General features: G+C 41.1%; 1 protein-coding gene across 6 annotated transcripts in view; it reads right to left on the reverse strand.

Moving 5' to 3' along the window:
* mgat1 (alpha-1,3-mannosyl-glycoprotein 2-beta-N-acetylglucosaminyltransferase) overlaps window positions 1–21,976 on the reverse strand; it is a 44,589-nt gene that overhangs the window by 21,232 nt on the left and 1,381 nt on the right. For 3 of the 6 annotated variants that reach the window (XM_022244781.2, XM_022244785.2, XM_022244784.2), the window contains exons 2-4: window positions 2,734–3,001; window positions 2,495–2,587; window positions 946–1,069 (exon numbers count right to left, since the gene is read on the reverse strand). In XM_022244781.2, the coding sequence (XP_022100473.1) occupies window positions 946–1,069; window positions 2,495–2,587; window positions 2,734–2,844 (328 nt within the window). In that variant the 5' untranslated portion in view covers window positions 2,845–3,001. Of the gene's footprint in view, window positions 1–945; window positions 1,070–2,494; window positions 2,588–2,733; window positions 3,002–15,198; window positions 15,221–15,847; window positions 16,041–21,976 lie in introns of those variants that run through there. The other 3 variants (XM_022244782.2, XM_087140389.1, XM_022244786.2) reach the window with 3 other exon arrangements.

Consider the following 21,976-nt stretch of genomic DNA (forward strand, 5'->3'; position numbering starts at 1 on the left):
TACCAAGCTCAACGAGTATAACACTGTACAGTAAGTCCATGTACATTTGTACGTGTAGGGTCTACAGGGACCGATAGGTAGTGAACCAAATGCGTGGCCCTATTGGTTTCACTGGAGGGCTGATATGGAAACCAGACCATCCAAAATTAATCTACATGTATTTGGAAGGTTCTATGTATTTTGCAGAAGAATAAATCCAACAATACCAGTAGTTGGTCCTTGAAACATTAAACCCTTAACACAATGTAGGGGAAGTGCTTCAAATCACCATATCGACAAGAAAATTTATTCAGATGTTTAAATAATCCTCAATTCAGATCAAGGACGAAAACAAAAATAAGACGGACGAAACTGTACGATAAGAAAATCCAAGAATGTGTCAATGACAGAGGGTTCTGGGTTTACACGTGTACATGTACATGAGTTTGTTTCTGCATTCAATGGGGGACCCTGAACAATAGAGGACAATAAGGTCCCCGATTGACAGAGGGTCCCCGATTGACAACTGTGTACAAAACATATAGGTGGTCTTCTAAAAAAGTTTAAGTACAAACAAAAGAGGAAAAATAGGGGGTCCCCGGTTGCAGGCAAATACACACTTGTGCGTGTGTGGGGTAAGCATTCTGTAACAAGTTTCAGTGGAAACACATACCTGTACATGTATTACGTGCACCCTTAGAATGGATATTTGGAACATGTCTGCAACCACAACATCAGAGAGGAGAGGAAATGTTGGCACGGACTCCCTCCCCAGGGACAGCAAAGAAACGTTTCACTAAATCTAGTCACACTTCTGTCATATTTTTTTTAATCAGTTTCTTCCCCAACTGCTATTAATCTTTTGAATTGCTGTGGTTTGTTTTGTGGGCAGCAATGACCATTTCAAATGTTAAAATTCGGTCGATCATTTACTGCTCCTATTTCCCAACCTGAAGCCTGTCCTACTTTTGATAATAGCTTCCTTTTGCTGCATGATATCCTGCAGGAGCTGTTCGTTGATCTGCATCTGGTCTTTCATCTGCTCCTGGAGTCGTTGGAGCCGTTCATTCAGCGACTGAGACGCGTCCACCTGAAACAGGAACAAGAAACCAATATTTGGCGCCCTCAGTGGCCTGGAACCGCCCACACAACGTGTACCAGTACATGTATGTCTGGCCAAATCGCTTGTTTCATCATCCTGCCTATCAAATACATGTACTGAACATGTTTCTATCCATGTTGCTGCGTAATGACATGTGGAAATGAAGGTATAATTACAGTCCTATGGTCGAGAGTACTGCTTGTAATCAGCACAGTTATAAATAATCTCCATTGCACCTGTCTTTGGAAGGCCATGTAGTCTAGCGACACGTAACTTGCATTTACCATTTATACTGCAGCTTCACACCATCAGCCATTTACAGGCGTCCACTGGTTTCATTCTCAAGATATTTTACATTGAAGTGGTCAGAAGCAAAGGAAATTCATGTATGTAATAATTGTGCATGGTCAGCATGTTCTACAGCGGGGGCAACCCCAAATGCCTCTTATCGCTAAACCTCCCGCATCCTTCAAAATCCACCAACTGAAGGGTCTTGGAAGGGATTTGCAGGACTGAAGCAAGTCCACTGCAAGCACAGGTAACAATGTAAAGTACAATTATGAAACTTAATATTGAACAGTGGAGGACTTTGCAGGAAAAAGCGAAGAATATTTAAATGGCTTATGTAATGCATGGTCTTTTCATCCATTGTGTCTCTTTCCACCTTTTTCATTTCAATTTTGGTTTTAAAGGGTACACTGTATTTTGGTGCCTTTCTACTTTTCGTGCTGATGAGTGCTGGGTATTTTCACATTCGACGTCCATCCTTGAAGGAAACTTCAGAGTCAATTTGATTCATGCACAAAAACGTTCTGGGCTACTGGCCTAAATGTACTTTTCTTTGTTGATTCATTGTTCTGACTTATCTGGCAATTAACTAAAGAGCCACCCTTTATCTGAAATGTATTCAGTGAGCAAATTTTGCAGGTTAAAAAAGAGTGCCACGACACTTTCTTGTAAGTCTGGGCAGCTTCCTTGTACCAGTATATAAGCTTAGTGAGGCAGATTCTGTGAATAACTTCAGTTTCCAAAGTACAACTCCAACGGATATAATGGGTTATGATATCAAGATGGCTAGAAAGTTGACCATGTGTAAACAAGTGTGCACACAGCTCACTGCCTTTGTATACATGCAGTTGGAGGAATCATCGGCATGTACATGTACTGTACAATACGTGTGGCCTCTAAATACATGTACATCTACGTACATGTACAGTACACAATGTAGCTGCAAAAATAGAAAACTGCGGCATGGAGCAGCACATGATTTGATGTTAGTGTTAGGCTCTGCTCTTTTCTGAAACAAATGTCATTTAATAGGCACTGTATAGTCAATGCTGTCTGAGAGCTTGAAAGAAAAAACTTCACAGACTTGCACGGGAGGGATTCAAAGCCCCCCAACCTCCTGCTTACTGGTGCGGATGTCTTGTCCACTTGACCACCAAGCTCGCCCTGGTCACTTGGCCGGTTCAAAGCCGACATCGCTGTGGGTGCAGCAGTCGGCGACTGTTGGTGGAATTTGGCGTCGGGAGAGGTGAATTCCATTGCACAAGTCCACGGACATGCGGCTAATTGAATGCATTTTCGTACGGATCTACATGTGCACGCAAGCTTTCTCTTAATCTACATGTAGATAAAGGCTCTGGTCTTACCGGTTTGGTGCCTTGATCAGCTTGCCGTGCAAATAACAAATATGCAGCCACGTTCCACAACACAAACAGCATCAGGCCTATGCCTATCATCTTCTGTCTGCGCAGGGCCATGGTGCCACCTCTACAAAGTCCAGTGCACACTACCGGCGGTATGGGGCTTCACCCTGGGTGATGCTCTGTGGCTGGCTGTCGTGGGTAGCCTGATGAGTAGGAGCAAGGCACCTCATGTCAGCTGACGAGTGATGAGAGAAACATTGTTCAGTCCAGCCTGCAGGGTGGGATAAGGAAGGGGAGAAACCCAAGAGAGGGGGAAATTCATTATTGATGTACACAACACTGGAACAAGAGTGTTTCCGGTAACGCACACCAACAACTGGGCTGAGTCACATTGGAAATGTCACTTCACTTGAGGCAAGACCTACAAGTGCATAAGTTTGTACATGTACAAACAGGAATGTTAAAGAGAGGCAATCTTCATTTAATTCAGAATACACACGCAAGTGTACTCCAGAAAAATTTTCTGAAAAAACAAAAAAGGATGAACACAGCATCACCAGTCTGGAGGATCTTAATCCCAAGAGCGAGTCCTTCAATTTTCTCTCTACTGGGTACAACATTCCTACCATACACCCACCCGCTCCCAACCCCACAATATTAACAAAACAACAGAAGGACAACATCTTCAAGGAACTAACAACCAGTTTCAATTCACCTGTATTACAAAATCTGAAAAATAATAAGGTTATCAGCTAGAAATTATAATGATTACATGTAATTATAATTTATTGCACTTATTTAAAAGTGCACTCTCTCCAGGACCAGCCTGTTCAGAATAATCAATGAGATAATCAAAATAAATTTACATTACCAGTACCTTATTGCAGTCAATATCTTAAAAATTCTAAAAAACGAGACTACATTTTACAACTGTTGCAATAATGCAATTACAATCAAATATCCACTGCACTTCACACACGTAAGACAAAGAAAAGAAAAATAGGCAAAAAGCCTGTCACACATCACTGTGCGCCTTCTTAAACAGGAAAGTCTTAGGTCTACCATAGTTTTTAAAAAAATCTGGTGGTTTGAGGTTGAAATTGTTGGAAAGTAAATTATGTACATGTGCATGTATGCCATAATCTGGACATACTGTACTGATACATGTAGCAAATATGAAAGCCTGATTGCTTTGGGACAAACATGTTGACTTTCAACTACCCGGTACCTACATGTGTACATGTACATCTATATTGTAAAGGGGAGGGGGCTGGCTATGTAAACACTTGACCAACTTGAAAACAATCTTGAAATTAATAAACTTTATAGGAAGCCAGTGCAAAAAATAGGAGTTACATGTACCAGTACAGTACACAGCACAATCGATGAGAGTTAGTAATTTTGTAAAAGTGAATGGACACGTACACATGTACCGGTGCAGATATATGCATACATCAGTGCATTAGAATTACTTGTAAGTAAACCGTGAACCAAGATTTATAAAGCATATACAAACAGGAACAATATTAGACTTGCCAACAATGTGGAAAGGTACTCTACCGGTACATGTATCATAAAACTTAGAATGTTATTCGGTCCAAGACTTTTTTAAATGTCGTTAACCAATCCATAGAGTCTATGGGTATCATGAATTATCCAGGCCCTAAAATCTGTGATACTACGGTACATGTACCGGTATTATTGTTTGTTTGATTACACTGTCCTACGGCATAACAATTTCAGCCCAATTTCAACTATTTCAAGTTCTACAATGTACAAACTGATATGAAACACATGGTCTGAACAGAATGTGCGGTGACCAAACATGCATTGTCAATATCTATCAAAAGTATGCCACCTTTAACTATCTTTAATATATTTGGCCTGCTAACAGCACCTTGGACGAAAGGTAATAAATCATTCCTGTCTGGGAAAGACCCACTGTAGGGTACTATACATAATCCAATATTGCATCCCTAAACCATTAACATGCAACACTGTTTCCAAACCAAACACACATTTGACCTTTGTAACACTTGTTTGATTTTCTGGGACCTCAAAATGACATGTACATGTAACCTTTTCTCTCTCACGTAATAATCTCACTAATGACAATCATTTGGATTCCACGAGGCATCAAATGCTGCCCTAATGTAATGGTCCCCTGTGTGTACATTTTCTTACATGTACCTGGTACTTGTCCAGTAAGCAGAGCATAGTCGCATACATGTACATGTGTATGTACATGTACTGGTATTTACATGTGTACATGTGCTGTATACCAATGGGGGCGTACCACATGTATCAGGCCTGGCTATTCTTGGCAGTACAGTGAATAATGTGATCCAGCTCCTTTGGGTACTCATTTCTTGATTTTACAATGCCAATTATTGTACTGGTAGATGTACATGTATAGTGTATGCACGAACTCAAATGCTCGTACACATACATGTACGGTACTGGAACATTGTAATGTAATTTTCATGTGACCCAAGTGACCAGACACTCCTTTTGTTTTTATCCTGAATTTGACATCGACCGTTGCACAGGATTTCTACAGGAACTACACATGTACTGTAATAATATTGATTCGTCTTTAATACTGCCCTTGGCGTATATTTCTGCATGGGTATGTTACTAGACATACATACAAGTACATGTACGTGTAAGTACGTGTAAGTGTTGGCAGACATCTCAGTTTGTTTACACTGACCCGAGTGTCACCTTTTCCTGTTCTACCGGTAGTACGGTCAACATTTAGGAGACTACCGGTTTTGCACCTCGGGTTAAACTTCTTAAATGCTATGTTTTTATTTACATGTTGAGTGCAGGAACTCGTACCAATGCACATAAGTTCACATCATGAATATGTTTGGTAAATTGATGACATTAAAAAGACATTATCAACATTAAAATATCTAGAAAGTTTATGGATTACCCAGTGCAGTCTCACCCCCCTGCTGCAAATGCACCAGTTTCTCATAAGTTTCTGTGGTTTGTAATCCTGTTTCTGGGTCTATTGCTCAACTGCACCAAGGATGGCTAAATCGCTGGTCTTAATTGACAAAATTCATTTGATCCTTTCATTCTAAACCCTCTCTCGCTGCCTTCTTTGAAGATAAGAAAATCTGCAACCCAAAAAATTAAACAGTTTCCTTAAACTGAACTTTCAGCAGCTTTTCCCCTGGCTACTAATTTGTCATTCTAATTCTTATGAAAAGAATTATTGTTCAAATTACCGAATGAGAAAGTACGATACCTATATTTCACACATGTACAGGGCTATTAAAAAAACCTCTACAGAACTGGATTTCCAAGGCCCCTGCATCAGTGCAATCAGCAGAACAGCACGACGATTGGATTATGATTCAACTTCTTTTCCTGCCTAATATAGCCAATCACACCATTCATTTAATGCAGTGTAAATCCCCAGTAATCTTATTCCGAGCGTTTCTAATTTCCATCCGTCAACGAAGTTGGTCCAAAGCGTGAAAAAAAAAAAACGGAGGAAAAGAATTAATATCACCGTGGGTGAGATTAGATGAAAGCTAAGCCGGGCAATTCCTCGCAAGATGAACATCGCTGCATTTGATGACGTTGAAATGCCACAGTACCTCACAGGCAGTATCATGTGCGACTGAGAGAGGTCTTTGGCGCGGACGGTGAATACTGTATCCGTTTGTTATGCCAGGGGCTTGAGCAGGCGCCGCGGACCGACCAGAAAAGAAATCCAATCATCTTCAGTGCTTTCGCCGCAAGATATAAAATTGGCTTTTGTTACTTTGCAAGTGTTCCAAGAAAAAAAACCATGTATGAAGAACTTGCGTGTTACATTATGAAATTTGTTAATGTGCATTTCTGACCTACATGTACATGTACATGTAAGTATACTACATGTACATGTACCATACAATGTACCGTGTACAATGTACCGGTACCCAGATTAGAACATCACTGGTTATCAACAATTTTGTATGTACATGTACATAGGATAAAATACTGCGCATACATGTACATGTATACATGTAGGTACATGTACATGTACCATACCTGTACACGTAGACGTATAGTACATTCGTCAGTGCACCATGTACATGTACATGTATGTACAATTTACATGTATTTGTGTGGGTAGAAGCACAGTGTTATGACCATACAGTACATGTTTATGTACCGGTACCATCCATTGGTATCTGAAGGATACATACATGTACATGTACATGTACTGTACATGTACATGTGCTGGGGCTCCTCAGCCAATTATTCTTTGTAAACTTAAATAAAGCAGAGCTGGTCCCGATGCCACACCAAGGCTGCCTGTGATCCAGTCCTCAGCAAAGTTCTCCCCTGGTACCGGTACATTACATGTACATTGGCCAGAAGTGGTAGTTCATTACGACTGGATTCAACCATGGAGTCCAGCAAGCGATTTACACATGTATGAATGGCAGGCAAAGCTGTACCAAAGCTGTACCGGTAGCGACAGATAGCCTCCATGTACTAGTAAATATGATATAACACCAGACTTTCTATTCAGCGCTCAGTATACTGGTAATCCTTTCTGGGCCCACTGCTGGGGAGTACAGCCAAAGCTGGTAAACTTATCCACAACTAATTGGCTACAGTGGTGACTGACAGCTGGGACCCTGGTTAAGAGACTCTGCGAGTAGACAAAATCTGCCGGAGGAGTCTGCAAAGAGCCCTTCTCCTGCTGAAGAAAGTTGCTATGTGATCTTGATAGTGGTGCACTGTACCATGTACATGTCTCCCTGGTCTTACAGCACCTCCTGAACTCTTAATATACATGTACATGTACCGTACCCCATACATCTCATACAAGGCACACCAGGAGGTGTTCCCAGGGCAAGGAGACTTGTGTCCTATTATCGCCTGATACTTCAGGCATGGTAGGGGGTGAGGTACAATACATAACATGTGTACACCAGCTGCAGTACATGTCCATGTACACCTGTACACATGTACAGATGGTATGCTCTCTCCTGACCTTGTCGCCCTATTTTGTTGTCAGGATCTGATCCTCAGATGAACTTTCTCTCTCGGTGTATGTACATGTATGTACATGTCAAAATGTTGCCACTGGAATTGGATGATGGATATGACCATATGACGAAGCCTTAGAAGGGACCAAACATGTTGAAACCATAGTGTCAATCATCCTTTCCTGAATTGGTTCGAGTTTTCTCCTCGCTTAAAGAATCAAAACAAAATCAGTATAACTCAGACAAGTGGAGCGAAGCCTTTGGTGGGACCAAGGAAAATTTACATATACAGGTGCATTTTGGTTGTCCCAAAAAATTCAAATAAAACTGACTGGGAACAAGGATTTTCTTTAAATAAAACTTTAGGAAGAACAGGTCAAGGAGGCTTAACTGTTTGATGCACCTGCAGGAAGAAAATTAAAACCTAATGGGAAAAACCAATCAGGTAGCGGTATCCATTACAGGCAAAATGAGCACTCCAAAGCCACTTGTACATGCTTGCCGGTATTATTAGGTCAATGTGGGCCTTTACCTACAGAACATGCAGTATGGAATTAATTTGTATTTTATGTACAAGGCATGCATACATGTCTACATGTACATGTACTAGAACAAGTGCATGGTCCTGTGAGCAACTCTGAAGTGTGATGGAGACTGGTGGGCTACATACCACATGAACATGTACATGTATGTAATTATCTTTCTCTGTGCAATGAAGGCTGACAAATTGCTCTTGAGCCTTGGATCCCTGGAGACAAACCCTGCTCTCAAGTGATAAATGCCTCAGCGACCATATGAAGACACTTCTGCTCTTCCAGCACATCCTCCGGCTTCTGATAGCATCCTCATGACTCACTTTTTTCCCCTCATCTCCTGCTGGGCATTCCCACTCGCCCCAGTTTAAAAAAAAAGGTACATTTCGGATTAATCCAAATTCACAGATTTATTGGATCAGAGTGCTGATGCACTGTCTATGTACAGGTAATTGAAGGCCCCGATCTCTGTCTTTAAGAGGGGAAAAGAAATTTACATGCTTGGAAGGGAAACTCGGGCATTTATCCTTGGCTAAGGACACTGCAACAAATCAAGTTGTTCAGTGGAAGCAATTCACAGAAGGGTTTTTATTATGGAATGAGACAGCTGATCAAGTACTGTACATGGACCAGAGTACAAGATTTAAGAGATGAACAATACTTCTTGCCCAGTTGAAAATTTCTATTCCTTTTAAATTTTTTTCATAATAATCTAATTTTCGTATCATTGACAGATTTCTGTCGCTTTTCATTTAAATCTGCTCGAACAAGCCTCCATAGTGCATTTTTTTTCTCATTTAAAGCAAAAGGAAATGTTTCCTTCCTCTCCATGAATTTTGCATTTTATGAGAATATTCAAATGTGGAAAATAATACTGGAATATTTGATAATCAATCGAATATTCGGTTATTCGGATATCTGGCACAGCCCAATACAAAGGGCGTTTCAATGGTACATGTGCACTGTACCAGGACTGGTACCGTACATACATGTACTGTACATACAAGTATGTAAAGGAGTTTGCTGAGCTCATGTACATGTACATGTACCAGCCAGAGGTTACCATTAAAAACGGCAGGATCTTGTAGGCAGACTCTACAGTCCAGAGAGCCTGCAGAGTCAGTTCTGAAGTTTGTCCCAAGGTTATAACTTCCTCCATGCTTTTGTCCTTCCTGAGTGATGTCTTGTGCACAAAATGTCAGATACACTCAACACTTTCCAGGAGTCGGTGAGAAATGAAACAGTAGATGCTTTATTGACAGCTTATCTGCACGTGAACATGTATATGTGCCGGTAAAAATGATTTGCGATCCACTGCCAGTGCAAATTCCCACAATGCTAACTTCAAAGTTCATCTACATGTATGTACGCAGTACATTTTCTCTAACGTTAATGTGGAGGCACGACAGCCACAACATGTACATCTACCAAGATCGTCAACAAAATTCATGGACTGGATACATGCACATGTACTGGGTAGCGGTTTACATGTTCAGTTACATGTACATGTAGAAAATCTATGGGAAATTAGTGGTTCCTTTAAGTTGTTTAAACACGCTAAACAAATCTCTCATTCCAAAATTGATCCAACTGATTTGAGCTCCGTTTGCAATTGCCATAGCTTGACGGCCAAAAAAAGATTATGAATTTCTATGTCCAGCAATTATGATGTAAATCTACACGAAATGTAGAAGCAGACTAAGCAAACTGAGTAAGCAGGTACATACATGTACGTACTGTACATGTACATGTACCGTAAATGACACACATGTACTTCAAACCAAGATACAAATGCATGCCTCCTTGAAAATACCAGGCTGACAAGATGTCTGGCTAAAGTGTGAAAATCCCTCAGCCGATCTCCCTTGAAATATGCCTCCATGCCGCCCGCCTCATAAATATTACATTTGTCCCGCCTCTAATGCACCCACCGATAATGGATCATGTCAATCGATACCATCTCTGCAGCACCGAAGAAGCAGGACAAAGCAGGGTATCTCGCCCTTGCCCGCCGTGTTTCCCTTGCCTCCCCGTGTACCGGATGGTAGGGTGTTCACGGCTCTAATGACAGTAAAAACACAAACTGACGGTCCGGGGGCCTTCGTCAGTTTCTTCAGTAATGGCTGATGGCTCCTGGCCGGCAATTTCCGCAGTGCCGCATAGTTGATACAGCTAATGGAGCATCATGATACTTTTATCACTGAAGAGGACAGAAGCTGACATTGGCAAAATAAATGAAACTTCTTCGATGGGACGTGTGCACAGTTTACTGGTACGTCAATACTTATGCAGGTTGCCACATTGGGCATAGACAATGTTGCAAATAAATAAAACAATTCTGAACTACCAACGGCATTTCCACGATTGCTGTATTGATTACTACGCGACAGTGCCAAGAGCGTTTGGAGTACATGTACATGTACATCTTTGCAACAACAACTGTCAACACCAAATAAGGCATAATTAGAACATCCAAAATAAAAAAAAACAGTTTCTGTAAAAGTTCACAGATGAGAATGACCTGAAACAGTTATGTTGGGTACAAATTCTGGAAGCTAAGGGGGCCCAAAGAGGTGGTACCGGTGCCGTACATACATCCTGTAAAATTATTCCACAGGCACATTATGTTGACTAAAATCTCATGACAGATACATTTCTGGATGTTTTCTTGAGTACCTTTGAGAAAATGGGATACCCTAATTTGACAGGTTGGATATTCACAATGTTAAGTTTAACATGTAAATCACCAGGAACCTGAGGTACTGAGTGCCAGTATTGAAATGAAATGAATTCGTCTGATGTGGTGTACATGTTCATACACATGTACGGTACATGTACATACGTGTACATTTATGTACAAAAATGTACTGTACCTTATCATGTTTCAATTAAAAGACACGTGTACATGTATGTTCCTCACTACACACTGACCAGCTGCGTAAATGAATTAATTAGCATTCCTGGTTCCACTCCCATGGAACTGATTTGAACTGTTATGTATACATGTACATGTTCATGTACGATCAACAGTGGCATGTCTGTACCGGTATATTCACAAGATACATGTAACAATGTTCTAATTGCCTACAGGCAGACTTTGTCATTATTTACTGACTGCCACATAAAATCTCATTTGACATACCAGTGGTACCAGGGACCTACTGTACATGTACGAGTACCGGTGAATTTCCAGCTCAAACATTTTAAACCACAGATGAAAAGTGACTTTTTTTGGGGGGGGGAAGGGGGAAGGAGGGGGACACTATAAATCTTGGACAATTTCATTTACAGAGCAGAATAATTGTCACATGTACAGTAGGAATTTTTTCTTTCTTTGGATGTATCTGCACAAGCGTGAGAAGTGGAACACAAAACATGAAATCAAGATGACGCTTGCTAACCGCAACAAGATTTTTTAGGCCAACACTCAGAGCATGAAAAAATGAAATAAAGGAAGATGGGACTCCAACTTCTCAATCCAACTCTTAAGCTTGTGAGTTTACGTGTCCACCCCCTCATGCCGACATCGTATATAAACATTGACTGATTAACAGCCAATAACAAACCATGCCTGGATATAATAAAGACGCCCTCCCCTCATAAAACTGTCTGCTGGAAATATTTCAACGGCCCCTGCCTGCCGACAGCCAAGATTTTTCATGCTTCACAAAGTCTCAAGAAGAAAACCTTCCGTCCCCATGGGTTCAATATTGATCAATTTTAATTTTCGTACCAATTATTGGTGTATACCAGCCCCAAAGCAGTTGGAAACTCAGCCTGATCAGGGTTTGTAATTAAAGGTCTCTCCGTCTCCAACAGACTCCCGAGAACATAACTGTGGAAGCACGTACATGTATACAAATATTGATTCCTACGGTATATCTCAAGGCACCGTATGCACCTGCACATACAATGACAACCACATGCATGTACATGTACATGTCACGTGTACAATGTACATGTACCTACATACTGCATTTCTGCATTACTTCATAATTTGACAGTGTGGACATTGTTTCCAAACTATGGTACATCAAATGTCCAGTTACAGTACACTTAATGTCCTCACAACCAATAAAAAATGATTCCACTGAATGTACACAAAAAATCCGGTTTTGAACCATCTACTAATCCGTTGGTCACTGAAATGACTAATACACCAAGTACACATTTTTTTATGATCATGCATGTATAGTGGTACCATTACATGTACGTGTACATGTATGTATCACTACAATTTTATACAATTTTCAATTCATAGGAGATGACGGTTTGGGAGCAACGAGAACAAGAATACATAAGGGGCCAAAGGACACATTCAGCTTCCGGTATGTACTGATGTGTGCGCATGCACGTACCGGTGCCCTGTACTGTACATGTAAGTATACATGTACATGTACGGAGTACACATGTACATTTCAACTCTTCGAGTGAAAAAGTATTTGTTGATATCTCCTCACAGTGTGCATTGGGCACCTGCTCAGGAGGGGCCTGATGACTTTTACCTACAATGTACACGTACCGGTACATACATGTACTGGTAGACCATTCAAGCTTCCCTTTTTAAGAAGCTACATGTATCTTTCAACCTGACAATCCAGTTGCACTCCACTCAGTGATATGTACATGTACATACGTGTAGGAACCAGCAATACACGTACATGTACCGGTACATGTACTTTGGAATGACAAGAGGTCTCTAATGAGCCATCTCAATTACAATTTATATAATCACCTCCTTAATTGACAGCAGACATCATACCAGGGTACTAGTGTACGGAGTACATGTACCGGACAGGTACCTGCATATGTACATGTACACGTACAGTAATAAGGGTGGAAATACCGTACCCATTGGCCTGGTGGAGCGAGACTAACGACGGAAACACTGTACATGTAGCATGACTAATGCTTTAAATCCAGCTGTCTGGTGCTTTTTCTAGCATGTTTATTCTCAAATTGGAGTCAAATATAAGAAAGTACATTCGTGCACTCTCTCCTTTCATTTTTTCCCACACAGATTCAATTTTCTTGGAAATCAATTAGACAGAGTACACCATTACATGTCTAAAAAAACCAGTTGCTTCACAATTACTGGTACATGTGCATGTACAGGTATGTCTGTGTCCGTCTTATGACGGACAGTGTATTCTAGTTGTTTTCATTTTTGTTCTTTTTTTGTCATGAAATTCGACCCGTGAATTGACCACAAGTGAAATTGTTCTTCCACAACGCACAGCAAAAGTCCAATCTGCTGCAATATTTTGGTTGACTATAAATATGTATGCATGGAACATATACCGGTTCATATGTACATGTACATGTATGTATGTACGGTATACATTATGTACATTATACATTATTGCTGAAATTGCACAGACATGTATCTCTGAATTTCTGCATACTGTAACATTGTCTTCCAATTGCTAAAGCCAAAAACAAAACCTGAGAACTATCCTGTACACGGACATACAGTAGAAACTATGATTTTTTGTTTAAATTTTTGGAGAGAGTTGTTACTGTGGATATCTGCCAATCAAATGCCTGATGCAATCTACATGTACGAGATATGATGATAGCGCCTGCAAATCAAGACCGTGACAAGTTTCTCCCCTCGCCCATGTGATTCCAAACAACACCAGACTGATGGAATCTGGTGATGCCACGCGAGGGGTGGATCTCGGAGACATTGAAGCTTGCAATCCCCAATCAACCCTGGGCAAGATGAAGTTGGGAAGGAGCGCAGACGTAGGCGGTATCAATTCCTCAAGAGGGAATGCGGTGCAGTTATCAGCTCATCTTCGTCTTCGCCCTTCTCATCTTCCACGAGACTGACGAAGGACGGGCCCCGAGACACAAGCCTAGACCTAGAGGGGAACGTACCGTACATGTACCGGTCTATGACTCACTGACCTGTCAACATCATCACGGTGAAAGGGTTAAAAAAAAAAGGAGAGGGGGAAAACTCTAGAGGAGAGAAATTACTAAATGAAGCATAGCGTAAAGTTGATGACGCTGCACAGCCATACCGGTACATGTAGATAACATTGTACACCAAACTATGTCACATGCCCAGTATACAGTATGTCACTTACGGTACATGTATAAAGCCATTTTAATGTGTATTTGAATGTGAATGTAACACTGTGCGTATGAAATGTAATAGTAACGTTACATTTATAATGTGTGCTGTATATGTACACATGTACATGTATATATATGTACATGTACATATACAGCACTTCATTATTTATGACAAAAAATTCAAATAAACAATTACATAAATGTACGTACCGGCATACGCACTGCCCCCGTACATGTACGTACCACTTGTCAACTGCAAACCTTCAAAGCCACTTGCATTTTTGTCTTTTATTTTTCAATTTCTTTCTAAAGTTGTAGATCCCGTACACATGTACATGTACACATTCATATACCGGCATGCACAGTATTGAAATGAATTATTCCGCTAAATGCGATGATAGGCCTACAAATGGAGGAATGTCAAGACAGTTTAATACACAGTACACCTGAGCATCATAATATTGACAAGAATATAATATCAAATCAGCGCTCTGAATGTGATTGCCGAGCTTTCGGTAACCGAGTACCTTCTTTCAGGGCAAGCAGATTCGGTCTGGTTTGACACTTGGACAAAGTATTGGACGTGAACGTGATGGCATATGCAACACTGCGTACATGCATTACATGTATACTTTCTGGACTTTCTCAGCTACACTGTACCAGTATGCTTGAACAGGATACAGTCAGCTGCCCCATGCAGCTTGACAAACTTTCACTTCCTTATCCTAGGCCAACAGTAGCAATGCCTCCAATGCACAATGTACATATGTACCTTACATTTAGCAAGAAGTCAATACATCAAATGCACCAACACATATCCGGACATCATGTACTTGGACATGGTAACTAACCTCATGCTGCAAAAGTGAAGAATTCTTACACAACGTACCCCTCTTCCAGACCTACATGTACAATGTACTCGTACTCGAGCATCATCCAGCTCTAACAGTCCTGAATCCTCCGATTTCAATATGATTGTGAATAGACCCTAGGGGGTTAAGGTTTTTATTAATTCAACATCAACACAACTCAGAGCAGTGAACAATACTGTAAAGGACACCCAACTCTAGTTTGACCTACATGTACATGTACTGCATGTGTACTGTACATGTACAATACATGTACCAGTATTTTATTTTCGACTGTCCTGCCGCACCAGTATTGTTGATCGTACAATAGTACACACCCTCATCAAACTTTACACATCCATCCGTGTGCAGTTTTTGGTGCAACACAACCATACATTTACATGTACATGTAATCCTATTATACACAGACAAGTGCAAATACTGTTTCATACAATACATGTGGTTGCTATGTACACGCAAGCACATAAACTTGCTGTCTCCCCTAAGTGAATACACTGTTGTCTTCTTGTACTAGTAACTCCAAAATTCAAACCATTCACAGAGGCTTTAACAATACCGAACACAGATGAAGAGCATACTACCCTGTCCATCACTTGGAGGGCAGAGGCTCCTCAGGATTATAGAAACTCACCATTCTTGAACCACAGAGCAAGCATCCGAGCAGGAGGAAAAACAAATGTGAAGCAGTCAGTGTCCTCTGGAAATGCTTGTCCTTCCGCCTCAAATTGAATCTCGATAGTGGCGTTCATCCACAAACTGCCTATTAAACCGAGTGACTGCAGTGCATAGATGTACGTGCACTTCTCCGTGAGTCTGATCACGAGAGAATGCAAGCGCATCGCACAATGAGAGTCGAGACCTGGCGAGGTGGCGTTAGTGTGTGGGAGGGTGCAACGTGTCAACGCAGCGGTGACCATCACACTGACAAGATTTTTTTTTCTTCAGTCTTTTTCTTTTTTGGAAGGGAATTGAATCAGTTGCCGGACGGGGGGCCCTAGAAATTTGTGCCTCGGGGGATTTTCTGGGTTTTTTTTCCCCGGGAGGACTGCAATTTCGTAGGAAGTCAAGAACGGCTTTTGGAAGGCACTCCATCGCGTGAGCACTACATGTATACATGTACATGCAGGTCTTGCATTTTGTGAAGCACGCATGACGTGTGGTACAAAAGGAAAATGTCAGATTTTATCTTGAAAAAAATAATTAAGTGTTGAGATTGAAAATTGTACATTTACAACATGCATTCAATAAAGTGCTTACTGTGAGCTGAAGGGGCAGGTGCATCACGTGTGTGCACAAGCACTGATACCTTGGGGGTAAAACTCTCTCAGGTCTCCACATTGTATTAAGAGCTATGGTACAGTATTCTGTATGTACCGTACATGTACATACATACATGTACATGTATGCACCTGTATGCATCCCTCAGGCCAAATTTGTCAAACAGCACTCAGTTGCACAACTCAGCACCACTCCACCAGATTGCGGCTCATTCAAGAAAGAAATTTAATTACAGATTGCTCATGGCAATTTGTTTTCCATTCTGAGACCCATGCATCTCTACTCTATGGTATTTACATACATGTTACATGTACGGTACGTGTATATGTACATTATACATGTACATACCGGGTATGGGTCATTCTATAAATTTGTAAAGTGTGATATTTTTCTGTCCAGGCACCTCTGCTGTGTATACCTTCTGTCAAGTTTGACTTGTCTCATTGAAATTGATTTCAAACTATTTTTATGTTTGGCAGGTAATTTTCGGTACTTATTCAGTCTTTGAAATTAAGGAATGAGTTCTAAACATTAAAAAAATCGCATGCCAGATGTAACAGGGACGGGGAAAAATTGGACCCCAAATTTACAGAATGACCCACATGCAATTTCTTTAAAGTACATTTTTTTTTCAAAATTTGCAAAGTGCATGCACTCGTACAAAATTACATGTATTTATCCAATTGTATTTTGACAACTACTGTACCACATTGCAATGCAACTGGCATCACTTAAATTAAAACAAAATCTCAATATCAGCAAAATTCTTAAACTCAGCTTCGGTTCTGAATGAAACAATTCTTTTTAATCCTGGTCAGCTAGAAAAAAAGTCTATAGATGACAATGTCGAAGAATTCTTCAATACAAACATTTAAATGTTTAAGAATTTTGCTGATATTGAGATTTTGTTTTAATCAAGTAGTACCAGCAAATGTACATATAGATTTTTATGCACAACGTTATTTAACAGTATGGAAATTGTATACTTTATGCCCCACAAAATAAGGTACCGATAAAGTTACAGTTTATGTTGCTGGAGCATCTAGAAAAAAATCTCTCCATTGCATCATACATGTCCCGACTCCGAGGCGCCAAGCACCCCTGCCTCCCCCTGCAATTGCTTCCCATAACCATTCCCCCCCCCCTTCCCCTTTCATGTATTTTAATTCTTCGCCCATTATCCATTTTTCATTTTTTCGCTGAGCACACTCGCCCCCAGGGCACCCGGGTTGATCTTTCCTATGGTCTTATTACATGTAGGCTTTATCAACTGAATGCACGCTCCCTCAACGCAGATTTCTATCTAGAATCCATCAACTGGAATCTGAGACAAATGCCACAGAAGACACTCTGGATGCGGCGTACTGGTCGATGTACCGGTACCTGTATGCTGTAGGATTGGTTTATGTCTTGAGTCACATCTGTGACAAAAATGATGGATTTTATCAAACATGTCTCCATACATGTAAAATGAACTTTAAACCTGCATTGTGTACCGTGGATAAATTGAGAAGTCTTGCAGGATTTAAAGAAGAGTCCTACTCAACAATTCCCTGGGAACAAGGTTAGTAACAAGCCCCCCCCCCACAAATTTGTTTCAAATTATAAGCAAATGCATTACCTCCAGTACATGTAGTACATGTAAGAAAGCCATTTAAGGCTTTGGGATAGACCGCTACATGTGAAGGGCCCACCAAATCTCTAATGTCTTTTTCTAATCAAATTGGCCTACTGTTGCAGTGGAACTGTAACCCAGTTATTTCCACTGTAATTCACTAGTAATGACACCCTGGCTTTCTCTCAGGGCATAATTTGATTGGAAGGCTGTCTTCAGTGGGATCTGGCACCATGAGGAAACGCTCCAAATCCCTAAATGCAAAATGACAGTATTTGCACTGTACAGATATTGAGTTTTTGTTAAAGGTCAATTGATTGGGAGATCTGGCAACTTGTTTAGTTTGGCCATTTCATCCACATATGTACTACATGTACATGCTTCTTTAAAAATACCTCCAGTTGTGGACTTCACACCCCACTTACAGTACGTGTGTGAGTGAATAGGTCTTTACCAGGTCTTTGCCAAGTCCAAAATCTCTATGAAACAGGGACACTTTCCAAAGAACAAACAGCACCAGAGTTTACATGTCGATCTGTCACCCTTAATGTACATGTACTGTAAGATTTCAACTTATGAAGCTAACATGCTGTTTAAAAATCCCATATGAATTTACGTCAAATACGCAGCGTTGCGTTACATGGGCCCGCACTCCTCCATGTCTCACAGTCAATCGCACTGACGCCTCATATTACATGTATACGTCCGACACCTTGTTGGTTCGACGTCGGATTTATGATTTTTTTTTGTCAGTGTCAGCTTCACCTTTCCTCTAGTCTAAGAACTACCGGTAACAAGTACAGTGTACGTTAGGGGTACCGTCCCTAAGCCTAAGGCCCTAGCATATGTGTTGGTACCACAGACCACCAGTCTTGCGATTATAACTGTGATTCCAAAAAAGTACGGGCAAACAATGGGCAAAACGATGGATGGCAGTGCGTTTAAGTGCGCAGCGCGAATAATGCACTTACATGTACATGTACCAGTACATGTACAATACATGTACATTGCCTGTATTTGCATACATGTACAGTGCTCTCAAAATACATGGTAGGTGCACTTTTGTGCCCTTCAGCGCTACTGGTATTAAGGCCTACCATCTCTTCTTTCCAAATGTTGCAACCGCATCATTTTGAATACTACATACATGTAAATTAACCCTATAAGAACCAGGGGGATGGATTCTGTCCCCCCCCCACAGTTTTTCCAATATCCACGCGGTGCATTTTTTTGCAGAAGTTGTGCCTTTCAGAGTTTTAAAGTAACTCTTTGTGGTCATTTTGACACCATGTTGGCAAAAATGTTTTAAAATAAATATACATGTACCGTTCCCGCGCAGTGCAGATTTTTCCAAGGTGGGTCAGCCGAAAATGTATACTTTTGTAATGTATGATATTTGTAATATTACGAGGTGTCTCTAAAATAAATGCCAAGTTTTGAAAAATGGGGTGTGGCATAGCCAAGTTCTTTTGGGGGGATCCCCCCAGCTGTGAGACACAACACAAACCAGTCATCAAGAACGTGTCAACAACTTGAAAATCTCCTCTAGAGATTTACAAGGGGTTTATTATATTTTAGAGACTCAAAGTCTAACACCTGTCACCATGGTCACTGTGTAGATTCTCGTAGGAAAACAAACATTTTTCGGAAAGAATTCCATATACGAAGTTCACTTTTTAGGAGAGATTTTTGCTCCAGGACAGATTTAAAAAGGGGCGACATTTATTTTTGGGGGATAGAGATGTGAAAGGGGGTTCAGTAACTTAGGGGGACAGGTTTAAAAAGAAGGGGCCCCACGCAATAAAACGGCAAAAAAGTGAGTCCTTTTGCCGTTCTTTTTTTCCCTACTATATCCTCTACCGTTTCCTCTTTCCTTCACTATCCCGTCCTTTTATTTCTCCACAGTTTTCCTGTCATTAGTACAAGGATTATTACAGTTAGTATACACATTTAAGACATTTAATCCAAATTGTGTCGTAAAGGGGAAGCGAACCTGCAATGAAGAGAACTGTTAGGTATAGAAGTACAGCAGTCTAACTGACCACGCCACACGAGCGCTTGTTGCCGGAGAAAGTCGATATGTTCCATATAAAGTTAAGGTTGAATTAAGGAGAGGTCAAGATGAGGTCAAGATGAATATTTAAAAAAATTAAATATTTATGAAACTGAATATGTAATTATTCACGAATATTTGTATAAATTAGAATATTTAAATATTAATAAATGTGGCTATCCGTTGTTAATATAAGTAGGTTGTGCCAAAGGAAATCAACTAGGTAAGGTACATGTCTGAGCACAATTGACTGTATGACGTGAGTTATCTCCGTCGTATTATGTAAACCAAGAGAGAAAGAACAAGTAGAAATGCAGTCGGCCGTACGAAAGAAGGAATTTCAGTCCAATGCTATATAAGAACTCAGGTGGAGTCTAGCTTCATCCATTAGCAATACATGCACTATGAGCGAGAATTGGAGTCTTACGCGCTTGGTGAGAGAGGTGACTATCACCCCGGAAAAGACCCTGGGGTTTTTGAAGGAGCGGGGGCTAATAGCAGCGGCGCCTCTGTGCCGTACCTGCCGGCGACCATTGAGGTGGACTCGGAGGGCAGACATCACCGATGGTTACATGTGGCAATGTACGAAGAGAACATGTCGCCAATATTGTCACAACCGTAGTATGCGGCATGGCAGTTTCTTTTCCGGCAGTCGATTACCCCTCGATAAATGCCTTGTTCTCATGTACTGCTGGGCAATAAAGCTGTCAAATACCCGGGCAATCAGGGAAGCCAGCTACGACGGTGGAACAAGTTGTGAAACTGTTGTAGATTGGTATACCTATTGTCGTGAAGTTTGTCTGCACGTTGTTCAGCAACATGGCAAAACGTCGATCGGGGGACCGGGCCTGACGGTAGAGATAGATGAGTCCAAATTCGGTAAACGGAAGTACAATCGTGGTCGCCTAGTTGAGGGTAAGTGGATACTGGGCGGGATTTGCCGTGAGACAAAGGAAGTTTTCTTCATCGAGGTAGCCAAACGCGATTCGGCAACACTTATTCCTCTAATTAAGGAATATGTGGCTGCCGGCTCCACAGTCATTACTGATTGTTGGAGAGCGTATGACTGCCTCGATGAAGATGATTTCCAACACCTCACGGTAAATCACTCTCTTAACTTTGTTGATCCATCCACTGGCGCTCACACAAACAATATTGAGAGCCAGTGGTGGCAACTAAAGCGAAGTCTGCCCAGTACCCACACCAGTGGAAGCGACCAGTTTGGGTTCTACCTGGCCGAATACATGTGGCGCTGCCGACATGCAGGAGTAGACCACTTCAATCAAATCCTTAAGGATGTTCTTCTCCTGTACAAGCCTCCCCTCACATTTTAGAGCGCACAACATCTCGCTCTGGCTGTCAGCCTTGGCAGATAGCCACACAATAATCTAAAGACAGGTTTCAGCTCCCTTTTCCCCTTCCCTCTGTATAATTATAGAAAAAAATCCTCCAACTGACATGCACTCTCTAAAAGAAATTTGCCCCTTTTTTTCCTTCTAAACAAATTGTCCAACTTACACAAACTGTCTGTAAAAGAAATTGGGCCCATTTTTAAGTTCCTTCTAACCAAATCCTCCAACTTAAAAATTGTCGCAAAACACGCACTATTTTCCCCCCAGTAAAAATTGTACATGTACAGTAGGGCACATTGCGCGGCATTTCGTGAACTGTGTAGATCCATCCAGACAGATGACGGCCCTCTGCACTCCTCGTGTTGCGGATTCATGCATAAAATTACCTCAATGCTTGTGGCAGCCCAACCCCTTCCGGATATGATTCGGTTCATGCGCACACGTCGTGCGCATTCGCCATGT

The sequence above is a fragment of the Acanthaster planci genome, linkage group LG08 (genome assembly GCF_054643075.1).
Source record: "Acanthaster planci isolate LZ-2023a linkage group LG08, COTS_SCS, whole genome shotgun sequence".
NCBI lineage: Eukaryota > Metazoa > Echinodermata > Asteroidea > Valvatida > Acanthasteridae > Acanthaster > Acanthaster planci.